This window comes from Ornithodoros turicata, chromosome 1 (assembly GCF_037126465.1).
Source record: "Ornithodoros turicata isolate Travis chromosome 1, ASM3712646v1, whole genome shotgun sequence".
NCBI classification, from domain to species: Eukaryota; Metazoa; Arthropoda; class Arachnida; order Ixodida; family Argasidae; genus Ornithodoros; species Ornithodoros turicata.
This window is the reverse complement of record NC_088201.1, coordinates 62,667,078-62,693,600: the sequence shown is the minus strand read 5'-3', so window position 1 is coordinate 62,693,600 and position 26,523 is coordinate 62,667,078. Positions and strand designations below refer to the sequence as shown.

General features: G+C 46.0%; 1 protein-coding gene across 1 annotated transcript; it reads right to left on the bottom strand.

The window, feature by feature from the left end:
* Nucleotides 1–213: 213 nt before the first annotated feature.
* LOC135399563 (sodium-coupled monocarboxylate transporter 1-like) lies at nt 214–25,633 on the bottom strand. The gene is made up of 14 exons (XM_064631300.1): nt 25,464–25,633; nt 24,143–24,194; nt 24,011–24,078; nt 20,945–21,099; nt 20,726–20,866; nt 19,265–19,394; nt 16,159–16,247; nt 15,959–16,074; nt 12,430–12,497; nt 12,066–12,152; nt 8,991–9,172; nt 7,046–7,146; nt 3,298–3,395; nt 214–363 (listed from the first exon to the last, which is right to left on the bottom strand). The coding sequence occupies exons 1-14, from the start codon at nt 25,491–25,493 to the stop codon at nt 256–258; spliced, it is 1,425 nt and encodes a 474-aa protein (XP_064487370.1). The 5' UTR covers nt 25,494–25,633; the 3' UTR covers nt 214–255.
* Between the last annotated feature and the right edge of the window lie 890 nt (nt 25,634–26,523).

The window sequence follows — 26,523 nt, the reverse complement described above, 5'->3', positions numbered from 1 at the left end:
GCACGTGTTAGGACAGTTTGTCCTCTGCAAGGAGCGTGTGCCAAGATTTCGGCGCACGTTACAGGACCTCAGGGGGCAAATTTAATCCACGGACCGACCACTGTGACGTCGCTCGTGGTCATAGTTGTCCCTGATGTAAAGCCACGAATTATGCGTCAGATATGCGTATTACACGTGATGGTGACGCAGTAGGCAGTGTTACATTTATTTTTCTCCATATTGTCCTTCATCTTCTTCTTTTTCATTCTCCATACACTACGATACCGGCGAAGTCGTTCCAGCCTCTGGTGGCGGTATGAAGAAAATATCTGAGGTTGCGGACTTTGGCTTGTCGTTCAGGAAGTCTTCGCTCGATGAAAATTCCTGTATTAAAGAGAAAGTTACTGCTGGTGATCTCCTTACCGGCAGACTTTCCAGACGGATATCGGCACAGTACCCCCTGAAGTAGAGCCCTGCGCGGATGACATTTTTGGCATCCGCATCCGACCCGCATCCGCGCAACCGTTACCGCATCCGATCCGCATCCGCAGCACACACAACAGTTTACATCCGCATCCGATCCGCTGACCAAAGCGCACCATCCGCATCCGATCCGCAAAATCCGCACGTTTCGAAGGACGCGTAAAGACCGCCGGAAGCATATGTTGGTATAATTTCGGATGCCTCCATGCTGTCACGGAACGACTCACGACGACCAGCAAAGGTAAACATTTCAACAAACGCGTTACGGAGAGCCTTCTGTAACGCGTGGAACGCTACCTCGTCGGTGCTAGCGCGGTTCGAGACGCCAGAATGCCTTCTCTCCCGTCTTGGCCGTGCATGGTCAAAGGTGAACCCGAGCGTTCGCTCGCTGTCGCAGCGCAATACAAATAAATTGCTGGTGGAAAAATTACAGCACGCGGTATATCCGCATCCGATCCGCTACCGATCCGCTGACTTCGTATCCGCATCCGATCCGCATCCGACCTCGCGCCATCCGCATCCAATCCGCACACCGCAGAAAGTTCGAAATTTTCATCCGAATCCGCAAGTAGCTTGCGGATATCCGCGGATATCCGCTTCCATCCGCGGATGGTGCAGGGCTCTACCCTGAAGTCGGGCCAGGACGCATATTAACCCCCCTGTCCCCACTCCTTCCCGCATTCCTCTCTCCATCTGTCCACGTCTGTACGCCGCTCATAGCCACAGTTTCTTCGCGGTGTTGACGCGGACAAAAATATTGTTGGTCATCACCGTAACTGCTCTCAGTGGTCTTATTTTTCCTATTGCTTTTCCGCAGTGTGGATCTGATGGCATAATCAAGGGGCACAAATCTCTCCTCGCCTAATGAAAGATGCCGTTACTTTATTCAGTTGTGGCGTGCATGATTTATGATCGATAGAAAAAACGAAATTTCCGCCTTCCCTCTTCCTCTCCTTCTCAAGGAGGACGGCAATGCGGAGCGGGCTCTCGTTGGCCTCCGCAAACAATTTGTCCATTCACCGCGGGAGATCGTTTGAGGAGACCAATCCGAGGCCTCTCCGCATTGTCGCGCTTTTTGAGAAGGAGTGGGAAGGCCAATACCACAGCCACATGACAAACCTAATGCATTAAACGGAATAGCAGTAACTTCACCTCCTAACCAATCATAATCTCGAATGACATCGTTCGAGAGAACGATGTCATTCGAGATTATGATTGATTAGGAAGCCCTTTGTTGAAAACAGGAGGCGAACACCTTTTCTGTTAGAATTATGTCATGCATAATTGTCACAAAAAAGGATACGCCTCCTGTTTTCAACAACAAATCAGGGGAGAGAACGATGTCATTCGGGATGATGGTTGGTTAGGAGGTGAGGTTACTGCCATTCCGTTTAATACATTAAGTTTGCCGTGTGACTAGGGTATTAAATTGCGCTTTCTTCCGCTCATAAACCAAGAACGACACAACCGATTAATCCCATTCCTATTGTGTTGGCGTCAAGTTAACGGCATAGTCTCACTCCGGAGTCTCATACTCATTGGCTGATATAGGACGGCCGAGAAAGAAGCGATGATCTAATGGCTGGTTCAGGTGCGTGACGAAGGTGAGCGTGAATAGTTAATATCGTCGTCTTCGGACAAGGAGATCCCCAGCAGCAACAACTTAGCAGTGACGACTAAAGGCCTGTTGCGACATATAGCGATTTGCTATGTAACGCTGGAAAATAGCGCTATATTTTCCTCGTCGCAGTTCTGCAAACAGCTAAAAAATGGCGCTTGCTGGAGTTGAGCTCGTGTCAACTTTTTCAGCGCAAGGTGGTGGTGGTGAAAGGGCTCGTCTATGGTGCCTGAGTACTACACCCTACCCTATAGGCTCGCCGTTGTCGGCCTCACATAGGTGGGCAACGTCCTGACTGACGCCGCGGGAAATGTGCGTTTTGGACCGACTTCTACACTCTTAAAAATGAACTTCACCGCATAGCACGCTGTTAACCAACCATCATCTCAAATGATATCGTTATCTGCCGGCATTTGTTTAAAACGGGAGGTGTACGCCTTTTCTGTGACACTGATGCTGTTCATAATTGTCACAAAAAAGGCGTACGCCTCCCGTTTTCAACAAATCAGGGCACATAACGATATCATCCGAGGTGATGGTTGGCTATAGTAGCGTGCTATGCGGTGAAGATCATTTTTAAGAGTGTAAGGGAACTGTGCCGACACATGTCTGAAAGCGTCTGAGAAAAACCCAAGAAAAACCCCAGACAGCACAGCCGGCACCGGGATTCGAACGGGATTCAGCGCAAATAATAGCACTAGATTCGTGTTGGCCAATGAGGAGCTCTTTCAGCGATGACGTCGCGGAAGTCGTGGATTTGTTTTGCTTCCGCATTTCATGGCATGGCGACCGCATTGGAACCGGTGAGTTTGTCATCCAAAATGTTTGGTAATTTTCTGTTTAATCAATTGGTGAAACTTGTTCGTCCGCATGTAGTCGAACTCCGGAGGCGCCATCATGGGAGAGACCGGAAACGACCACCGAACTTCCGCTAAATTATAGCGCTAGCGCCGCTTTGCAAGCATTTTACGCGCTATAGTGCGATGCTATATGTCAGAACGCAAATCCTCTGAATTGTTCAGCTGCTGGATTGTGTCGTACAGTTGGCTACCTTCCTGCCTTCTTTTGCGTCACGTGACCCGTCACAAGTTTACTTGTCCTGTGTCTGATATAATGCCTAGCCGCTTATGTACACATATACTAGTTCAATACGAAATAACGTTGATGCTATGCGGTGAAGGCACATTACTGTAGCAAAAGAGTGGAAGGGTACGCACACAGCCGTCTTTTTTCGCTCCTGCAGATCTCATTTTCCGGCGGCTCACAAATGGACTAAGTAATCTCTCGTCTACGGCAGCCGATCTTGTACAGCGAACTGTAAAGTAATGAGAACGTGCATAAGATTCAACATTTAACGAGAACTTGTTCAGGCTTTAAGTGGCATTCGGTCCTTACAAAAGCTATGTATTTATATATCATATAGGAAGTAGCTGATGCACAAGCACTAAGAGATTTCACAATAATTCCACGTGCACTACGAGGATAAAATGGACACAAACAGACGCTACATGGAGTATCTCCCTACTGGGACAAACATGAATCTTAGTGCCCACAAACCACTACGACATTCTACGAGGCCGAGCCTGCCACGTCCGGTTTTCGGATTTTTCCGATGAATCCGAAAACCTGGAACCCTACTTATTGCAGCACTGGACAGTGATTCGCCGACGTCAACTTATGAGGCCATTTGTGTGGCCTTTTAAATGATTCAGGGTTTGCGGCTCTGTTGTTCTCTATGGTCGTGAAGTCGTCTTGCGTAGCGTGATCTAAGTGGTTCTACACGTGCAGTGAGTAACCTACACTCTTAAAAACGAACTTCACCTCATTGCACGCTCCTGGCAAACCATCATCCCGAACGACATCGTTCTCGCCCCTAATTTGTTGAACACGGGAGGTGTGGCCTTTTTTGTACAAATGTGCCCTATGCCTACCGTTTTCGACAAATCGGGGTCGAGAACGATGTCATTCGGGATGATGGTTGGCCAGGAGCGTGCTATGATGTGAAGTTCATTTTTAAGAGTTTATGTCTGTACGTCAGTATCGACATCTGTGCCGCACACTCTAAAAACTGAACTTCACCGCATAGCACGCTCTGCGCCAACCATTGCCACGGATGATAGGGTTATCGCTTCTGATTCGAGGAGAGAAGGAGGCGCACGCCTTTTTGTGTCAATTATTAATTATCATATATCCAAATTGACACAAAAAGGCGTACGCCTCCCTCTCTCTTCGAATCAGAAATGATAACCCTATCATTCGTGGCAATGGTTGGCGCAGAGCGTGCTATGCGGTGAAGTTCAGTTTTTAGAGTGCAGGGTGCACTCTTAAAATAGGACTTCACCGCATAGCACGGAGCTAGTCAACCGTCATCCCGAATGACATCGTTCTCTCCCCTGTTTTGTTGAAAACGGGAGGCGTACGCCTTTTTGTGACACTTATGCAGGTATGTTAATTATCACAAAAAGGCGTACCCCCGCGCTTTCCACACACTCTAAAAAGAGAACTTCACCACATATACAGGGTGTTTCAAAAAACCTGTCATTCGGACTTCATAAAAAAACGGGGCGACGGAAAAATACGGGGTAAACGGCATTTGTGTGGTAACTGAATTTGCCACCTTGTAAAAATATTTTCATTTGATTTTAATTAAAAGAAATTGAATTTCTTTAATTGAACTCCAAAATTTCCCAAGTCAACCTAACGTTTTTTTTACAGAATTAAAGAGTCCGTAGCGAACTTAGTCAGATCCACCAAGAAATCCGCTCGATATTGCAAATGGAACTGCCCAAAAAAAGTCCCGAAGTTGAGGCTTCGGAGTTTCGGGTATTCAACGGCGCACCAAATCAGTCGCAAAGATGCGCGAAGGGCAGGACATGTTCCTGCCCCCATGGAGCTAGAACAGTTTATCGCCGGACCGGCGTCCAGCACAAGACGCGCCGATAACAAGGCGGGTGACATTCCACCATACGTTGATAAGCGGCAAACAAAAATGATTCCGCCTCTTTTTTCCCGCCCTGCTTTTTTTTCGACCTTCTATCTTTCATGTGGGCAGGAGCAAGTCCTCCTCTCCACAAATCTTTGCGTCTGATTTCGTGCGCCGTTGAATACCCGAAACTTTGAAGCCTCAATTTCGGGACTTTTTTTGGGCAGTTCCATTTGCAATATCGAGCGGATTTCTTGGTGGATCTGACTAAGTTCGCTACAGGCTCTCTAATTCTGTAAAAAAAACGTTAGGTTGACTTGGGAAATTTTGGAGTTCAATTAAAGAAATTCAATTTATTTTAAATAAAATCAAATGAAAATATTTTTGCAAGATGGCAAATTCAGTTGCCACACAAATGCCGTTTACCCCGTATTTTTCCATCGCCCCGTTTTTTTATAAAGTCCGAATGACACGTTTTTTGAAACACCCTGTATAGTACGCTCTGCACCAACCATTGCCACGAATGATAGGGTTATCGCTTATGATTCGAAAGAGGGAGTGGGGCGTATGCCTGATTGTGTCAGTTTGGATTAACACAGAAAGGCGTACGCCTCGCTGTCTATTCGAATCGCAAGCGATAACCCTATCATTCGTAGCAACGGTTGGCGCAGAGCGTGCTTTGCGGCGAAGTTCTGCTTTTAGAGTGCAAATTACGAATAATAGAGGCATCACTCTGTACAATAGTTGGCTTTCAGCGTGCTATGTGCTGAGGCTTTGTTTTAACAGTGTAGGACATAGGATAATCCCGGCCACCTGGTGCTCTTTTACGTCCACGTGAAATCTCATCGATGTCTAGTTGATGAGTTGATAAGTAAATTTAAAAAAAATATATATATGAAGAAATTGGATTCGGCACCCGACCAATTCTGCAACGCAAAAAAACATAAACGTGTAGTAACACACGCACCCACACTGTTAAAACAGAACTTCACCACATAGCACGCTCCTAGCTAACCGTCATTCGGAATGATATCATTTTGTGTCCTTATTTGCTGAAAATGAGACGAGGGGCCTATCTGGGACACATTATGCTTGTTCCAGATAGGCTCCTCCTCCTGTTTTGAACGGATCATGACACAGAATATCATTGGTGGTTTGCTAGGAGCGTGCTATGTAGTGAAGTTCTATTTTAATAGTGCACCAAAACGTAGCCGCGGGGCCACAATTATATAGAAAGCGATAACATGTGCGGAACGTCAACTTGCTGAAGGGTCAGACACCTAACACCTTGACAATGTCAAAAGGTCTATCGTCCAGTCGGTCGAGAGCAGCCTGCAATGATGAACGATGGGGAGCATGTCTATTACAATGGATAATGATGTGTTCTGTGTCCTCCACAACGGCGCACGTTAAGCAGTTCGCTCTGTTGGCCCTCCCAATTTTGTGAAGAAACTGACGCCCGTACGGCACGCTTAATCGAAATCGGTGAAGAAGTGACTGCACTCTGGAGTAAGGCTTTGTCGGACACTGAACTTCAACTCCGGATCCATTCGGCGAAGAAGACGAGTAGACGAAGAGAAACAGGTTGAGCTTGACAATCTAGCCACTGTTGCCGAAGGATTGTCGGTGTGACGGATCTCAACAGGTGTGTCGCATCTGCCTTTCAGTACGGCACAATATATTGCGCTGAGGTCATATGCGCTATGTCCGCTGCCTCATCTGCAGCTTCGTTGCCGCGAATGCCTGCATGTCCCGGAATCCACTGCAGTATGATACTATGACCTGCTATTGTAGATTCCTGGTAAGTGACGAGGATCTGGTGTACAATGGTGGCGAGACACCCCTTTTTAGATGTCTAGGTTCCCCACATTAACACCGCTTTCGGCCGGAAGCGAATCCGCAATCCTGTTAGAATTCACAGCGTGTCCTGTTTTCTTTCTCTTCTTGTTAAGTTCATAACCGCACTGAACCGAACTGAAGTACCGGCTTCAAGACAGCAAAATGGCAACCTAACAAGACCTGACGAATGAAGAAACACTCACCTGTAAGAAGACTGATGAATGAACCGAGGGCCATTACAATGAATGCTCCTATCAGACTGTACCATAGATAAGAGAGCTTGTATGCAAACTCGATGCCCGAACTGCAAAGAAGGAGCCGGTTTATACAATCGTATTTAATGGGCTTGCCTTTTGCCAATCAGTCCACTACACTCTAAATCGTTTCACACCTTTAAAGGTGTAAAATAGGTGTATTAACAAAGATCACACCCCTTTCACACCCTACAACTTTGTTTTGGAAGTTCCTGAGGGTGTAACAATGGTGTACTACACCCTCAGGTGAAATATGGTCATAAGTGTGTCGCCTGGGTGTATAAAGGGAGTATGTTTATTTTCGTTCACATGAACAAAAGTAAATATATACAACAGCAGGGAACGGGAAATTACATTACAAAAGTGCGTGGTTTGGATTTACAACACGTCTACCATCTGATAATGTATGCAGATTTAGAAGATCTGTTGAGATAGTGCTTAAATTCCTTAGAACACGTTGCTCCTCATTGCGAGACAGAACAAATACATGACAGTGCTCATCATACTCAACTGCAGTTAATGTTTGTATGAGAAAAATTTTATCAGAGTTAATAACATATATGCCTGCAATCTCAACGAACACGGGTAAGTCCTCCTCGGAAGATTATTTTGCAACAACACAGCCACCAGCAAATGTGTTATCATTACCAACTGCACTTTTCACATAGACTATAGATTCTACGTGAATATCACGGTCATGAATGTAACTCTGAATTGCTTCTGGGGCATGTTGAAGTAGTATCTCCTTGGAACCATCAGTAGATGTGGCATTTCTGATGCAGGGTTGCGACCACACATACATTTGATAAAATTTATGTCTTCTTGCTAATGAAAGGGTTATGTTCTTAAAATTTCGAGTTTTTCTAGCAACAACTTTCAAATGCTAGAGTTTCCCTTCGAAACGCATACACCATCGAGCTAGGAGAGGACCAAATATTCTGATGAGTTGCGGTTAATGAACAGTGTAATGCATTTTACAGGGGTTAGATATCTGTGGGTACCACATTGCAAATCATTGAAGAAACGAATAAATGCAACGTTCTAAGTAATTAACATGCACATGGGGGAGGTGCCTGCTCATGAGAGGTCTACAATTTCACGAAAGGCTATATACAGCTGCCATGCTTCATTGCCATGCACAGCTGCCATGCCATACATGATTGTCTGTTTGTCGGCTGTGCATGTTTGCACACATTTAATCATTTTGATGTGCATACATATATGGACCTCAATGTGATTATATGCAATATGCTGGTAATTGTGAATACACAATTACCAGCATATTGCCACGAACCCAGCAGTTTTATTCGGCGTTACACCCTTTACACCCCAATTGCCATGAGGGTGTTAAAATACACCTTAAAAGGTGTGCGCCATGAACATTTTGATTTACACCCTTTAAAGTGTAAAATGATTTAGAGTGTACTAGAACGTTCCAATGAGCTTTCACACCGGTTATAAAATAACATGGGCCCATTGGAAGAACAGTGCCTGTTCGAAAGACCTGACCTGAGGCTTTTCCTTTACTTCTTGCCGTTTTTATCTCTGGGCTTGCTTCTGTTATGACTCGTCTCCACTCGCGTGCATGATATGTGAACCTCTTCCAACACGCTATACAAGTAGGTCAGCTATTTGCGTAGCTCCCCAATTTCTCTCTTTCCCCTATTAACCGCGGCGCAACCTCATTGGTCCCTCTCCCAAATAAGGGGGTAACATTTCAAGGTGAGGCGCACATGGTTTCTTTTGTGGACCCACGTCGGTCTAAGAACACCCCCTTATTGCTGTCTTAGTGAGTGGACAGACACGTCGTCACGTGATTCTTCCAAAACTTTACCCTCTCCCATGCGCAGAGACAAACTGTCGTACGTATACGCAGTAGATATTTTGAACTCACTTGTGCAGGTCCACGTCCACGGTCGGTAAGACTGTTGAATTGAGACCTGTGATGTTACGGTAAATGTTGATGCACCCTTCGACGGACACGGGTGGCCTGTGGGCGAGCGGTCGTCGAATAAAGGCTCCAGCTGCAATCCAGCATAATGTGCCAGTTGCAGTGATCAGACCCACAATGGCGCCCTTGTCAGCGTCGAGAAGGAAGGCAGATCGTGCGAAAGAAAGACATAAGCTGAGCATTTTCATTTTTCGACGTTCAACAGCGGTGGCTTTTCTCTTAAAGGAGCAATAAGGTGACCTCCCCCCCTTCTTTTTTTTTTTTTTTTTTGTCTGCGGCAATGAATAAAATGGGGTCTTGTGAAAGGTCCCGGGCGCAAGTGACCTGAGTTGCGCGTTCCTGGCAGCGCGTGAGCACCGTAGCATCATAGCGCCACTCATCGCACAAGCACGGGCGGCACCGCGTTACTGCTGTGCTCACGTGCTGCCAGGAACGCGCCCCTAAAACTCGCGCGCGAGGCCTCTGTTCCGCACACCTTTCGAAACTCCTCCACTCTTGGAAAGAGCAAATCGGAGAATGAGGGAAGGAGGAGGGTAAGTCGTGACGTAGCCTATTCCCCTGACATGTGACTTGTGACGTAACCCTGCGCAGCTCAAGCGGATATATAAGCAGCGCGTAAGCTGAGAAGAAACAAACAGAGAAGAAATGAACGCGAACTTTTCGATGTCACGCGAGGATCGTGTCGGCCGTCCGTGGCTGCTTTCTTTGACTGTTTTTGGAAATTTGGCTGCGTATGGTGACAATACACCGCAGAACGAAAATATTTTGCATGGTGACTCCCGATGGATAGATTGGCGAATGAGAGGCTTCGAACCACGATAAATGTCACCTCATTGCTCCTTTAAGAAAGAAATACGTGACTGGTCGAAGTGTGGTTTTTGTTTTAACTACCAACCGTAAACCGATCGGATCGTAAAGTCTGAAAAAATTGTTGAGCAAATTGTTGAGCAAACCCAGACGTTGAAAAGTGCAAAAAAGTTGACGTTCGGCTGAAATGTTGAATAGTCTTACAAATTGAAATCACAAATCAGACTGCGAATACTTCAGAACAACTTTCATTTCTTTTTCTTTTCTCTACACGTGTAGAATAATAGTACCCGCATGTATTGTTGGCAGGCAGTCATACACTGTTAAAACAGAACTTCACCACATAGCACGCTCCTAGCCAACCATCATTTCGAATGATATCATTCTGTGTCCCGATTTGTTCAAATCAGGGGGGAGGCGCCTATCTGGGACAAGATAATCTGTCCCAGATAGGCGCCTCCTCCCATTTTCAACAAATCAATCTACAGAATGATATAATTCGGAATGATGGTTGGCTAGGAGCGTGCTATGTGGTGAAGTTCTGTTTTAACAGTGTACCTCATGCTTTTGTCCTTGCATACGTATACACTGTAAAACACACACTGCATAGCACGCTCCTATAGCCAACCATCATTCCGAATGATAATGGGGTCACAATGATCACTCGGGATGATGGTTGGCTAGGAGCGTGCTATGTGGTGAAGTTCATTTTCAAGCGTGTATACCTACCACACTCTAAGAACAGAACTTCACCGCATAGCACAGTGTGCGCCAACCACTGCAACGGATGATAGGGTTACCGCTTCTGATTGGAAGACTTGTCCAAATTCCCACAAAAAGGGTTACGCCCCCCCTCTCTCTCTCTCTCTCTCTCTTCGAATGAGAAGTGATAAACCTACAGTCTTAAAAATGAACTTCACCGCATAGCACGCTCCTAGCCAACCATCATCTCGAATGATATCGTTATCTGCCCTGATTTGTTGAAAACGATATCATTTGTGATAATGGTTGGCTAGAAGCGTGCTATGCGGTGAAGTTCATTTTTAAGAGTGTATCATTAGTGGCAATGGTTGACGCACAGCGTGCTAAGCGATGAAGTTCTGTTTTCAGAGTGTGATACCCTACACTCTAAGAAATGAACTTCACCGCATAGCACGCTCCTAGCCAACCATCATCTCGAATGATATCGTTATCTGCCCTGATTTGTTGAAAACGGGAGGCGTACGCCTTTTCTGTGACACTTATTCTGTTCATAATTGTCACAGAAAAGGCGTACGCCTCCCGTTTTTGACAAATCAGGGCAGATAACGATATCATTTGTGATAATGGTTGGCTAGGAGCGTGCTATGCGGTGAAGTTCATTTTTAAGAGTGTATCATTCGTGGCAATGGTTGACGCACAGCGTGCTAAGCGATGAAGTTCTGTTTTCAGAGTGTGATACCCTACACTCTAAGAAATGAACTTCACCGCATAGCACGCTCCTAGCCAACCATCATCTCGAATGATATCGTTATCTGCCCTGATTTGTTGAAAACTGCAGGAGTACGCCTTTTTTGTGACAATTATGAATAGCATAAGTGTCACAAAAAAGGCGTGCGCCTCCCGTTCTCAACAAATCAGGTCAGATAACGATATCATTGGAGATGATCGTTGGCTAGTAGTGTGCTATGCGGTGAAGTTCATTTTTATGAGTGTAGGCAGACGGCAAACCTAAGACCGTTAGAGGAACGGCAGTTACTTCACCTGTAATCCAACCAACATATCGAATGACATCGTTCTCTGCCCTGATTTGTTGAAAATGGGAGGCGTACGCCTTTTTGTGACACTTATGCTGTTCATAATTGTCACAGAAAAGGCGTACGCCTCCCGTTTTCAACAAATCAGAGCAGGTAACGATATCATTTGTGGCAATGGTTGGCTAAGAGCGTGCTATGCGGTGAAGTTCATTTTTAAGAGTGTAGAAGTGGTAAATCAGAATCTGTTGCAAAGAAAGCACACTCTCTCCCACCCACTGCAATTCGCTCCCATTCTCCCATGAGAGCGTCGTGATGCCATGCAACTGCACCACGTAAATCCCGATTTGATGCCTTAGAATGAATCTATTTATGCATTAACAAAAGCCCCCGAACATGTGGGAAAGAAGAAAGAAGTTTCGGCGGACCATCATCATGTGGGTGCAGAACTATGCGGAGTGTCAAAGTGTTTACCTACAAGACAATTTGCGAAGGGCACGAACATTCCCAGCGTAAATACTCCAACTGTGGGACCCCCAACGATGCCAACTACAGAAAGGGCTGCCTGAAACGACAACATGTCATGTAACCGTTACGCAAGTAGGAACGCGAATTGCCAGGACCGAATTAACAATTAGAGGACAAACACAATATTTAAGCCTCAACAACGCCGAAGCAACGATCCAAGGAACGGCAGTTGATGAAGAGTCAGCGAATCACTGGTGGGAACCAAACTCACACCTCTCAACGTTCGTCAATTGCCGTTCCTTGCCTCGGTCGCGTTGAATATATCGCAACGGGAGTATAGGAAGCAGAAAGGATTATGCGGAGAGGATTTCTACCTGCAGTACATCTCCCATGAGCTGAGCCACGTACACCATTGCCACGATGACCACCGCGAAGAGCACCGCTTGAGGGAAGACAAGTTTCAAGTTACATCCTTATGCTCACAGTGACGGTATTAAAACACTAATAATATTCTCCTCTACAGTCATGGACTATATGAAAAGGGATCGGAACTTTCTCGCTCATTCTGTTGTTCAGGGCATTGTTCCGACCGAGTTCACTACCGATTTCTGCTAAGAAGACTTGAGCGCAAGATATTTCAAACTCGGACGTCTCCGTAAGAAAAGCGACGTCGCTCTAAAGCTTATCTCCAGGTCATACACCCAGGCAACGACATTAGGCACCCTTTCATAGCACCCTTTTCTGCACTGACTTCACTTGGAGAAATGGAAACAACATTGGTGTACTGTATGAACAACTTGCATTTGCTTCTTTCTCGGGAACACTGTGGGAATTACACATACATTTCTCGGCAAAAGCTACTTCTTCCTGAAAAACAATTCTCCTCATTGTAGATAGTTATTGCATAAAAAATTAAACGAAATGCGTTTCAATCGTACAGAAAAACATCAAAAGGAGGTTCAGGGGCATCTTGTGCAGCGCTCTTCAACAAATATAGATACGTATGTGTGGGGAAGGCCGCTGTACAGGTAAAAAAACGCGCCTTCACGCTCAAGAAATGCGGAAGGAAGTGAAGTAAGCGACGAAATGTCAATTAAGAGTTCCTTGGTTATTTGTGTGTGTCACATTCTTGCATAAAAAAAAGCCGTGATAGCCGTTCGAACAAATAAAGCCTAAAAGTCTGACATCAGAGAAACCTTAAGTAATTGGCCTCCGTTTTTGGCATCCCTCTAGAGTATACATTGAGTCGAAGTCACGTCCTCAATGGTGCAGGCACAATAAATATAAAACAATTCAGCTTTCTATGTTTAACCTGCTGATCAGGAAGTTGTTTATTAGTCAGGTAGATACTACAAGGCAGACGCAGCTACATTAAAACGCTCACTATCGGATAAACCTAGGGAAACCAGTAAACATGCACGACCACTCGACCGTTCCTCAGAGAAATATAACGAGTAGACCAACGGCGCAAGAACTCTACTTCACCTAGCACCAATCAACTGTGCCTCTCAGTGCACCACAATATACTTGTGCAACGACCAGATAAGAGGGAACATCACACGTATGCTGCGACTCTCGGCGACGGCCCTGCACCTGTTGCGCCACAACACGAAGCGGGCAAAAGATACCACTAACAACAAAAACCTGTTGGAGACGCGCCTCTCCACGCGGCGCTTAAAGGCGAAAACCCGACAAACTAAGGACCAAAATGTCTTAGCAACGACGCACTCTTCAAGAACGTGCAGGATCGTTTCCACAGAGCGGCAGTTGGCACACAAGGAGCTGCTGGTCCCAAGCCCAACTCCCTATGTGGTCCTGTGTAGGGAGGACTCCCCACGCTTCTTTCTATAAAAATTCACGCACCATCTCTGGAAGACAAACTGAACCAGCGTCTCTCCAAGTTAAACCCAACTGAGACTAATGATTACTACATACCTCAACAACATTGATCAACTCACAAATCCGCGACACAGCAGTGGTCTCGATCGCGACATTTGGCGCTTGGTCCTTCACCCGCTTAAACAGATCTACCACAACACGGTAGAAACGCGAAGGCGAAACAAAGGTGGGGTAGGTACATATTACCACGGTCCATCTAGATAGCAGAGAATCTAGTATCTAGACTATCTAGAATCTATCCTTCTTGCATAGAAGGACCGTGATATTACCGAGACCCCTCGGAAGAAGGGTCCTCCGAAAGTGTCCCCGCCAGAACAAAGCTAGCACGCATGCAGGGTGGTGGACGTCATCGAGAGTTTAAAGGACAGCACGCAAGGCGAGTAAGTTACAGAAAGTGGAAACGTGTGAACATGAAGGAACTGAATGCCGGCAATCCAGAAGATGTGGGTTCGAGTCCTACAGCTGGCTAACCTTTTCAGTGACTTTCATCTTTCATGGAAACGTGTGGTAGACTCCAACCGCCTTCGGAGCGGTGTTGCTGTAAAATAGGACGCCTAACCAATGCAGATCTTCCACTCCTGCTTTATCCTGCTTTATATTTATCCTGCTTTCATGTAGCTTTTATTATCGGTCTACATTTCTTCGTGTATACCTGAAGAAATATAGACTGCTATACGAAAGCTTGGGAGTAAGAAACATAGTATAGAAAGCTTCATTGTTTTGATATTCAATGTACCCTACGGAAGTGCCTCATCCCATCGTCATGCGTGTAGCTGTAGTTGTTGTTCTTCGAAAATATGGCGATACACCAGAGAAATATATCTACACACGGGGACGTGCAAGGTATACTGTCAGTGCCCTATCTGGCCCTCTCGGGACCTTAGGTCCGTCCTGAGGAGGAAAATTAATGTAAAGCGGCAACGAGAGTGGGCTACACGAGAAAACAACAAGCTTTGGTTGTCAAAAAACACAATTTTGGGAACCAACCCTATAGTTTTAAGAATCATTTACATGCAGTGGTGCTATAGTCGTTTACGCACAGGACACACGCACCTCACACACGGCTTTTTACTGCACCGGGAGGAACCACCGGAATGCACGCACTGTAAGGAGCAGCTCTCTGTGCTGCACATCCAAATCACATGCCCTGTACATGAACCTCATCGTCATGCTCACTTTCAAGAGTTTTACATATATCAGTTGCCACTTCACCCAGCCTTGTTGCTGGGTGATGAGCCCCTTCTACCCTTCATGAGAATTTATAACTAGTTTAAAGATATTGGCTATTTAAATGCTATATAATTTTACCCAGCTTTACCATGTATCATATTTTATATTTGAACCTTTCTGAAATGCTAATTTGAGTCTAATCTTTCTGCTTTTACCTAGTCACTAACCACCATTGTCTTGGCGCACTATGGCCTCAGTTGCTTGTGCGCCATAAAAACTCGAATCATTATCATCATCATCATCATCAGTCTATCTGGCTGTGACGATGATTCTATGCCCCGTGGGATAACGCGGCATTCGGAACGCACGCTGTGTTGTTGCTCAAGAAACTTCACAGAACTTCATCACATCACTGAAGGTCAATCACTGCACAAAACGATATTGTTATCATTCCTGATTTGCGGGAAAAGCGGGGCGTACGTCTTTTTGTGACAACTAACAAGACTGCATAAATGTCACACAAAAAACGTACTCCTCTCGTCTTCTATTCATGGGTCGTTCGGGATGATGGTTGGCTAGGAACGCGTTATGGGGTGAAGTTCTGTTTAGAGACTGCGGGACGTGCACTGCGTTGGAATGAGCGGTCCCATGAATCCTTCAGGGGGGCGTTTCTCCGTACACCAACATTATTTACTGTGTGTCAGCATCGTGCCCCACTTCAGGGTTTCATATTTCCGTGTACATGACAGATTTCACCGCATAGATATGGGGGAAATAGGCATTTTATTCTTGAGTTTTGAGGCAGTTTTCTCGAGCGATTTTATGGCCACTTACTGAACAGTTTGACGAGCGCTGCCGAAGCCTTGAGGCTCAGATCCCGTTTTATGTAACCTCGAACGATGTCCTCTGTTGTCGTTGTCGCCAGGGAACTGATACTGGCCGACACTGCACTGGGAACGTTCACTGTTCACTGTTCAACGTTCACTCCAAGTGAGCGAAACGTAAACAGCCCGGTTCCTTCAAATTTCTCTTACCTTAGTCCACCACTGAATATCCCAGAGACGAATAGTCCGGTTATTCCAGGATAGGCACCTAAGGAGTCCATCACATGCATGGGACTGAGCTGCACAACAATGCAATTCATAGCGTCATTAGTAGGCGTCTTGGCTGTTAAGTTGACCACTATAAGTCGCATGGTAGCTTATGAAAATATAACGGTCTTTGCAGCTACAGATTTGCAATTGCAGAACTAGAGATTTTAATGTCGCAGGTCGTTACGGAGGCTGACTGCTATCAAGTCAGGATGGTGGGACCAGATTTTTTTGCGATTTATTTCGCATTTAATGCGTATTTTCGTTCACACTAGGAGAATATATTTTTGTGCATGGCAGGCAGTGAATAATGCTTTCTGTTGAACTTTTGTAACTTTACTAGAAGCTCCGAAACCCGAAGACACACATCCAATTTTTCGTCAAATACTGGACTCTCGTGACTCTTGGGTGCTTGGGCGTTAGATTGGTACGCCTCAGTATAGCCTCAGTAATTTCATTTTCTCGTCCTGAAGTGCCAACACCACCTAGATACACTAATAATATAATAATGGTACCCTGATGTTACACGTATGCGCAGTGTGGCGACATGTTGCTCGTGCCGCAGGGTGGGACTGCGGATAATTTAGACCACCTGGGGTCCTTTTGACGTGCGCCGGAAAGCTCGGACACACGGTGCTAGAAGCAATGTTTACCTCCCCCACATTGCTACCGCCCTCGGCCGGGATCGAACCCGCTATCTTGAGCTCAGCAAGCCAGCACGTTACCGGCTGAGGTACCGAGGACGGTCACCTAGGTACACGCACTCCTTCGCACGTACACATTCGCCGCAGACGACTTCGAGCATAGGCCTTCTGTGGTTATACAAGTGGATGGCCATGCGGCTGATGGCGGCTCGCCTCCATAGCTACGGCTGCCGGAAGCATGGTCGTAATTGGCGGACTCGTAATTGTTAGGTCACGCCGTTTAAGCAATCAGTTTCTGTTTCTAGGTGGTGTTGGAAGTGCATAATCATGTAGGAAGGAATGCGAGGAGGTGCCCTATATTCCACCGAAATGTGAAGCTGGAATGAACGTTTTCCGAATAAACGTATGCGCATGCGTAGCCACCTGCAGGCGGTCGCCATGTTAGTTGGGGGGAGATCGTCGGCTTCAAGGTTACGTGGACGTTTGACGCCGAGACTTTACGACGCTTTGTACTCCTAATTACTAGCTGTCTTCGATTGGGCTACACTTTCTGAACTAGTGCAAACGGTGCAAGTTCCCTGTATTCGATCCAGCGGAGGTGCACCTTTGCACTATACTCGAAAATTCGATTTGAAAAAGTGCAGCGGTAGTGCAGGACGAGTTCACGAAAATGCTGCACCGCCTCCGACGTTCGTGCAACGTTTCATGCGCCATGGAGCAGACGACGTGAATAGGGTAGCTGCCATTTTTGGCGGTGTTTTATCATCGATATGGAGCATACCGGCAATCAATTTTTGTTAAGATGAGCCTGTTTTTACTCCTCGAGCCAATTTATAGACAATAATTGCTCAGGAATTTGCGATGCAGTGCAGACGTCTGTGAGACACTATCTGAGACTTACACTTTTCTATTCGATTGGGCTCAGTGAACGTTGCACGAGAGCAGCACCTGTCGTGCACTTCGTTTGCACTCCTTTACACTACCTGTTGCGATGATGATGTGATAAAGAAAAAAATGGGGATGTAAGTTTCGACGAAGTCGAAGTGGCTAAGAGATGATGACCAGAGAAGAACAGAGATGATGATGGAGTTCACCATGCAGTTTACACGAGCACCTTTACACTGCCTGTTGCACTTTTTCGCGAAGTTGAAGACAGCTTTCGCCCTTTCCGCATTCTTCTTGCACTCTTCTCTCGCTATTTTCCCACGCGACGTGCCAGTCCCTATGAGCACCGCCATGATTACTGGTGGAAAAAATGACATTCGACATTTCGCCGCTTGGGGCGACGCGAATATGGCAATGATCCATTGGGGGTGAGCCATGTGACATCACCGTTAGTTTTCTGGTCGTTATTTTATATGGGTGGTCGGTTACCAGTCCAACCAATAATAAGTAATCATTATTACCTCTCAGGTTCGAATCCCGGCGGTTGTTTTCCTGATTTGCTGAGGACGAGGGGCGTACGCCAATTTTGTAACACTTTGCGTTTACGTACACTGTTAAAACAGAACTTCACCACATAGCACGCTCCTAACCAACCATCATACCAAATGATATCATTCTGTGTCATGATTTGTTCAAAACAGGGGGGAGGCGCCTATCTGGGACAAGATAATCTGTCCCAGATAGGCGCCTCCTCTCATTTTCAACAAATCATTGCACAGAATGATATCATTCGGAATGATGGTTGGCTAGGAGCGTGCTATGTGGTGAAGTTCTGTTTCAACAGTGTAAGGTGTTACAGAAAAGGCGTACACTCTTAAAAATGAACTTCACCGCACAGCACGCTCCCTGCCAACAATTATCTCGAATGATATCGTTATCTGCCCTGATTTGTTGAAAACGGGAGGCGTACGCCTCTTTTGTGACAATTATGAACAGCATAAGTGTCACAAAAAAGGCGTACGCCTCCCGTTTTCAACAAATCAGGCCAGATAACAATATCATTCGAGATGATGGTTGGCTAGGAGCGTGCTATGCGGTGAAACTCATTTTTAAGAGTGTACGCCTCCTGTTTTCAACAATCAGGAGACAGAACGATATCATTTTCAGTGCTGGTTGTTCATGAGTGTGTCATGTGGTGAACTTCTGTTACTAAATGAACAATCCTCACTTCGCTCAATTCACACTTTCAAAAAGATTTGTTCGCTAAATTTTCTTTTTCCGAAAAGTAAACGTGGTTTCTTTTGACGTCATTCGCGTTGTTTCTTTTTTAGACGTACGAGCGTGAACCGCTTCAAACCGCAACGTAAAATGCGTAGTGTTGTTTCCATTGTTCGATCTACTATGGGAAACGTCCTTCTTTTACCCTGCAAGTGAATGAGGGAGGAACTACTTTCCTCAAACCTGAAGCGCACCTGTTCGAAACCCTGGCTACCGATGGCGTGTCCAATTAGAATCATTACCTGGTCAGGCGCAGTCACTCTTCTGGTTAATAATGGATCACAGTCGCTGTACGTGGCATAGATTACTAATCCTACAAAACAGAGGGCAGTCTGAAGGAACACAACTCCAAACAGGTTTATCCACAGAGCCCTGTAAAAGACAAACAAAAAAAATCCCTAAGAATCCGCCTTTAGATATAATTACGTTTGATGACAGTACATTCACCGAAGTCTTGTAAAAGGTTCGTGAGAACCAAGGCGGGGAATTCCTCTAAGCAGTACAAGCAACACTTTTTTCTTCTTCTAGGACTGCATGTAAGATTGCATGTGAAAAGTACCTAGTCCAGCAAAAGATTTTGATTTTCGTTTTCTGTTGGCATGACCCGATTAATGGTTACTAAAGAGAAAATAGGTGCCGATCACGCGACGTGGGATGCCAGGTAATTATTCCGGTAATCACGGTAATTGATGTTCAGGACGGTAAAACTTGGAGTCAAGGGGACTACGAGAACAGACACACACAGACGAAGTCACCAGTTCGCTCGCTATTTAGCAGTTCTTACAATGTCCGGCACTATATAGAAGGCGCCTCGGTGAAGCGGTGGCACAGCTGGCTAGTAAAGGTCTGCACCGATATCGTTATTGTCGGTGGCGATATTCTATCCAGTCTGGGACGGAGGCCCGGACGCGTCGGACGTCTTGATGCTGGGTCCACGTGGACCACGACGACTTTGCCACAGACACAGGCCGACAGATGGATACGTATTATGCTAGATTGTAGTGGTTTCCAGTGAAAAGGATGTCGAGTGCTGGCACAATAGAAGAACTACGCACTCTGCACTCTAAAAACAGAACTTCACCGCATGCACGTACACTCTTAAAAATGAACTTCGCCACATAGCACTCTCCTAGCCAACCATCATCCCGAATGACAACGTCCTCGCCCCTGATTTGTTGAAAACGGGAGGCGGAGCCTATTCTGTGCCGTGCATAATGGGAACAAAATAGGCTCCACCTCCCGTTTTCAACAAATCAGCGGCGAGAACGTTGTCATTCGGGATGATGGTTGGCTAGGAGCGTGCTATGTGGTGAAGTTCATTTTTAAGAGTGTAGTGCGCTAATCACTGCCGCGAACGATACGGTTATGGCTTTGGTTCGAGGAGAAAGGGAGGCGTACGCCTTTTTGTGGCACTTACCATATATCCAAATTGCCCCAAAAAGGCGTTCTCCCCACTCTCTCCTCGAATCAGAAGCGATAACACTATCATTCGCGGTAATGGTTGGCGCACAGCGTGCTATGCGGCGAAGCTCTCGTTTTTAGAGTGTGTTTAGCCGTTCCGACATTTCGCTACTTTTCGGCAAGAGACCGCAGTTTGCGAGCGAAGCCTTCAACGAATTCATAGGGCGCAACGGTTTCCTTCGGTTAGCATTATGGGGTTACATCAGAAGATGTCCAAGGTAGAACTACAACATCATACTTACCGTCGGACAGATTCTACACTTGGCATACTGAGGTAACGCTGGACCCAACCTTGATTGACTGCATATAGGTTCAGCCACAGAAAAGTTCCTCCAATCGTCAGTGACCAGATCGAGTGTCTCACAGTTGGATCTGGTGAGAAACTGAAACCAGATTCACAAAATGCATCATAATGTCCCTACTTAAGGAATATATTCTACGTGCAAGAAAGTAAAACTCACTCATTCACGCGAAGTCTTTCACCGTCGTAACTTTTCCTGAAGACTTCATAAGCCCCGCCTACGTCTTCGGCTCCTTTAATAGCCACGAGAAAGATAGAGACATACTTGATGGCGCTCATGACTACGTCAGCCATAACTACAGCCTTGATGCCACCCTGGATACAGGTGTAAAGGTCCAGATTATTTCCCATACTCACTCTTAAAACAGGGGGAGGGGGGTAATGATAGAATCGGCTCGCCGTTGTTGGCCAGTCGTGACTATAGCCAAAAAACGGGTGGAGGATGAAGGGTGGAGATGCGTAGAGGGTGCGTGAGTCCGTCGGGGAGTGCAAAGGTCTAGAGGGGTCTTAAAACACACCACACCACACCACATGCCACACTGGAAGCCAACTACTGGACAGCGTGATACTGTCATGATTCCTGATTTGTAGAAAGTGCAGGACGTGCACCTTCTTGTGACAATTAACAGCTACAGACTCTAAAAACAGAACTTCACCGTTTCGTTTCAGGATGTGTGCCAACTTACCACGAATGAGAGGTTATCGCTTCTGATTCGAAGAGAGAGGGGGGCGTATGCCTTTTTGTGTCAATTATCATATATCCAAATTGACACAAAAAGGCGTACGCCCCCTCTCTCTCTCTTAGAACTATAACCCCCCCTCTCTCTCTCTCTTCGAGCGATAACTATCATTCGTGGTAATGGTTGGCGCAGAGCGTGCTATCCGGTGAAGTTCTGTTTTATAGTGCATAAGTGTCACAAAAAGATGTATATACGATGCCATTCAGGACAGCGTTGCCCATACTCTAAAAAGATAAGTTCACCGCATAGCACTCTGCGCGCCAGTAGAGTAGTGTAGAGTGTCGTAGAGTATAACAGTGTGAGGTTTGCCTGCTGCGCGCCAACTACACTCTTAGAAATGAACTCACTTAGGCCTTTTTTGTGACACGTATGCTGTTCATAATTGTCACAAAAAGGCGTACGTCTCCCGTTTTCAACAAATCAAGGCAGATAACGATATCATTCGAGATGATGGTTGGCTACGAGCGTGCTATGCGGTGAAGTTAATTTTTAAGAGTGTATTGCTAAGAATGATAGGATTATCGCTTCTGACTCGAAGAGAGAGGGGCCGTACGCTTTTTTTTTTGTCAATTATCCTATATCCAAATTGCCACAAAAAAGAGTACGCCCCTCTCTCAGAATCGGAAGCGATGATACTATAATTCGTGGTAATGTTTGGCGCACAGGTGCTACGCGGTGAAGTTCTGTTTTAAGAGTACATCATATGCAGGGTGTAACATCTAACATGCAAAAAAAGAATACCAACAACAAAACTACTTGTCCAAGCAATATGAGGTCAAGGAAGCACGATCCGGGGATGGTGGTACGAGGCTGTTTGTCGTAGTTGGTCTCGCAAGGTGTGGAACGTCACGACTAACGCTGTTCGAGGAAAGCTATGAGTATGTGTTTTGATTTACCCCGTCTGCCTTAAAGGAGCTATGAACTGTACCAAGCGAGCCCGCCGACTAAGTCGGCTCCAAACGTCGATTTCAACGTGTTGTCTGTGACACCTTTTGTATAGGTGAATTTGATAGGTGCGTATCTTCAGCACATAGCATGCTGCTAGCCAACCATCTTCCCGAATGACAACGTTGTCGCCCATGATTTGTTGATAACGAGAGGCGAAGCCTATTATGCGCGGCTACAAAATGGGCTACGCCTCCCATTTTCAACAAATCAGAGACGAGAACGTTGTCATTCTGGATGATGGTTGGCTAGGAGCGTGCCATGCAGTGAAGCTCATCTACCTCGACCCCCCCCCCCCCCAGCTCATCTTGAAGAGGGTAAAGCAGAACGTTATGTGTACCTCCGCGTTGGCGTCTGATTGGGTGCTACAATTCTTCAGATGACGTAACGACGGATAGAGGCATCTGGACGGCGGTGCGTGTACTCGCCCGAATACAAAAGAGAGTGCGTTTTTGTATTAACGCTGCACAAGTTACGAAGAAGAAGAATTGGACAATAGATTGTAAATAGAATTACGAAGCCTAGAAGAACAATATTACATCTATTAAACCCGTAACTAAATGCATGCAGATAGGAGTTCTTACCTCCAATAAAACGCGGCGTGAGAATACGTCGCTGAACAGGTCGTGCCAACTACGCTGCCACACTCTGTTCTCCTTACAAGGTTCCTACACTTTTAAAAATGAACTTCACCACATAGCACGCTCCTAGCCAACGATCAGCTCGAGTGACATCGTTCCCTCCCCTGATTTGTTGAAAACGGGAGGCGTATGCCTTTTTGTAACACTTATGCAGAAATGTTAATTGTCACAAAAAGGCGTACGCCCCGCGCTTTCGACAAACCAAGAGTGATACAAGTATCACTCTGTAACACACTCTTAGAAATGAACTTCACCGCATAGCACGCTCCTAGCCAACCATGATCTTCAATGATATCGTTATCTGCCCTGATTTGCAGAAAACAGGAGGCGTACGCCATTTTTGTGACAATTATGAACAGCATAAGTGTCACAAAAAAAGGCGTACGCCTCCCATTTTCTACAAATCAGGCCAAATAACGATATCATTCGGGATTATGGTTGGCTAGGAGCGTGCTATGCGGTGAAGTTCATTTTTAAGAGTGCATGGTTGGCCTTCAGCGTGCTTTGTGGTGAAGCTTTGTTTTAAGAGTGTAAGGAGGAAGGAGTAAAATGTTGCTTTCTTTGCTTCAACTTGGCAAACTTCATGACATAATTCCGAAAAATTCAATTTCTTGTTTTGAACCTCGATAATTACTTTTATAGCAGGTGGCAAGATCTCTGTGAAGATAAATACCGTTGACCACATATTTTTCGGCCAAACACCGTATTTACTCGCATAATTAACGCACATGTTTTATCCAAGAACGTAGCGCCGTAGACAGGATGGAATGCGTTAATTATGCGAGTAAATCGGTATTTACTTTTATGTTGCTTTTTTTTACAAGTTATGTGGAATGGAACAGGCTGTCGATGCAGGTGAAGGGGATCTCTCGACATATCGAGCCAAATGTAGAAACTTACGATACTTGTGTAGAAAGTGCACACGGCTCCAATTGAGACCACGGATGCCCAGAGATTAATTCCAGTCACTGAAAAACCAATCAAAATTCAATGAAAATCTACTTGTATTCCACAGAGGCAGCAACAACCTACCCTGCTGAAGTGCAAGGGCCGGGCCGTACAGGACAATTGCCATGTAGATTATCTGGGACGATATCGAAAATAAATGTTCGCATTCGTTTACATCACTTTTGTTATAACTTCATGTTCATGTTTGAGGAGGGGGAAGGACGCGTGCCTTTTTTGACAATTTGCACCTTTGTTAATTGTCGTACAAAGGCGTACGCCCCGCAAATCGAAAACGATAAGGCTGAGCTTCACCGCATCACGCATTCTGCGCCAACCAACGTCCAATGATACACCGCCCATAATTTGAAGAGAGAGTGGGGTGTACGCCTTATTGGGGTAATTGATATATATGTACAAATCGTCACAGAAGGGTGTACACCCCCCCATCATTTTCAACATTTCAACAATCCAGGAGACAGAACAATGTGGTCCTGAGTAGCCGCAGTTACATGAACCCGACAGAAAGGGGTCGAGTTGACTTATCGCACCTCCTCACATCAATGCTCCTTAGAAGATTCGTTTGCACACTCTTAAAAATGAACTTCACCGCGTAGCACGCTCCAAGCCAACCATCATCTCGAATGATATCGTTATCTGCCCTGATTTGTTGAAAACGGGAGGCGTACGCCTTTTTGTGACACTTATGCTGTTCATAATTGACACAAAAAAGGCGTACGCCTCCCGTTTTCAACAAATCAGGGCAGATAACGATATCATTCCAGATGACTGTTGGCTAGGAGCGTGCTATGCGGTGAAGTTCATTTTTAAGAGTGCACGGCCTAATGAGAGCGGATTTGCTGCGATAAACCAACTGGACCCGTTGCTGTCGCGTTCATGTAACCGCGGCTCGTGAGGCTAGTCGTGAGCGTGTTAGACCCCTAAAACAGAGGGTGCTGAAGGTGGTGGTGGTGATGGTGAAAGGGCTCGCTGTTGTGAAGGGTGGTGAAACTTCACCGCATAACAGGCTCCTAGCCCACCATCATCCCTAATGACGTCGTTCTCTCCCCTGATTCGTCGAAAACGAGAGGCGTATGCCTTTTGTGTGACACTTATGCAGGTATGTGAATTGTTTCAAAAAGCTTTCCGCAAAACACGAGTGATAAGGGTACATTCTGTGCAGTGGTTGGCCTTCAGCCTGTTATGTGGTAAAGTTCCGTTTCAGTTTTGGCTATAGTCGTCACGACGCCCGCTTGTGTGTCACCAACAACGGCGAGCCGAGCCTGCCATTACCCCCCCCCCCCCCTCCGCCGTTTCAAGATCTTATACGGTGAAGCTCAGTTTTTTTAGGGCATTTCCACAGAGCAATCGCTGAGACACGTGTCGGTGTTTAATTCGATGAACTTACCATTTGAAATGAAGCAGCCACGGAGCACATGGTTCTGACTGTCCGGTTGAAACGCAGCTCCAGGTACTAATAAGAGTCACTAATGAGTCAATCAACTGCTCACCGCACACTATGTAATTAACGAATAACATGAAGCCAGAGAAACATGCTGAAGTGCTTCTCTGCTTTCATTTTTCGACATAACACGTGAATGAGAACAACGTTAACCAATGTTGGCGGTGATATTGTTTGCGACTTCTTCTTTTTAAGAAGACGTCCTAAGCTGAGGGCGGAGAACAAATGCAGAAGCAGTACTACGTGTAAGTTACCTAGGCCGAAATAGACGACTCAAGTGCACATACCGGCAGATGCCTACATTCACTGACTCACCTGGAACGCACTGCTGACATCCAAGTTGTAAAATATGGGCATGTACACATAGCCCGTCAGAGCAACCGTAACGACCAGACCTAACTGCACGACAACGAACTGCAAACCGTAAACGTACATCTCTGCCGGAATGCCCAACATGGCAACTGGAGACAGAGATGTACTAATCAGTGACATCGCCACCGGGATCACTCCCATAGATCTTGGTAGAGCTGGCGTCTTTGAACTCTTGACGGCGTAATAGATCCCGATGAAGGACGACGCGACGAGCATGGCGAAAAATACCGTGTAATCCCATATACCGAACTTTTCCGCCGCCATCCTGTTTCGTAATAACTCCCAGCTTCTGACAATTACAGCCGATGTCTATCGACTGTCTGAGCCCAAATACAGCTGAATGTGCTGTCCACGGGTGTTATGTTACACGCGTCCGTTACAGATGTCGACATCGACGGATATTCTGGCGGATGCTCCCACCTTTCTTTGAGTGGTCGGAGATATTCAAAGCAGGGGAAGATGCATGCACGTGTTAGACACGGCACAAATGACACGGAGGCTGCCGAAAAACGGAAGTAACAACAGATAAAAAGCTGTTGTGTCACGCTTCGATACGTCACGATTTATAAACCATTTCTCCTGTATACTGCACAAAAGATTACGTATATGTTGAGATAATGACGCTTTGATGCCG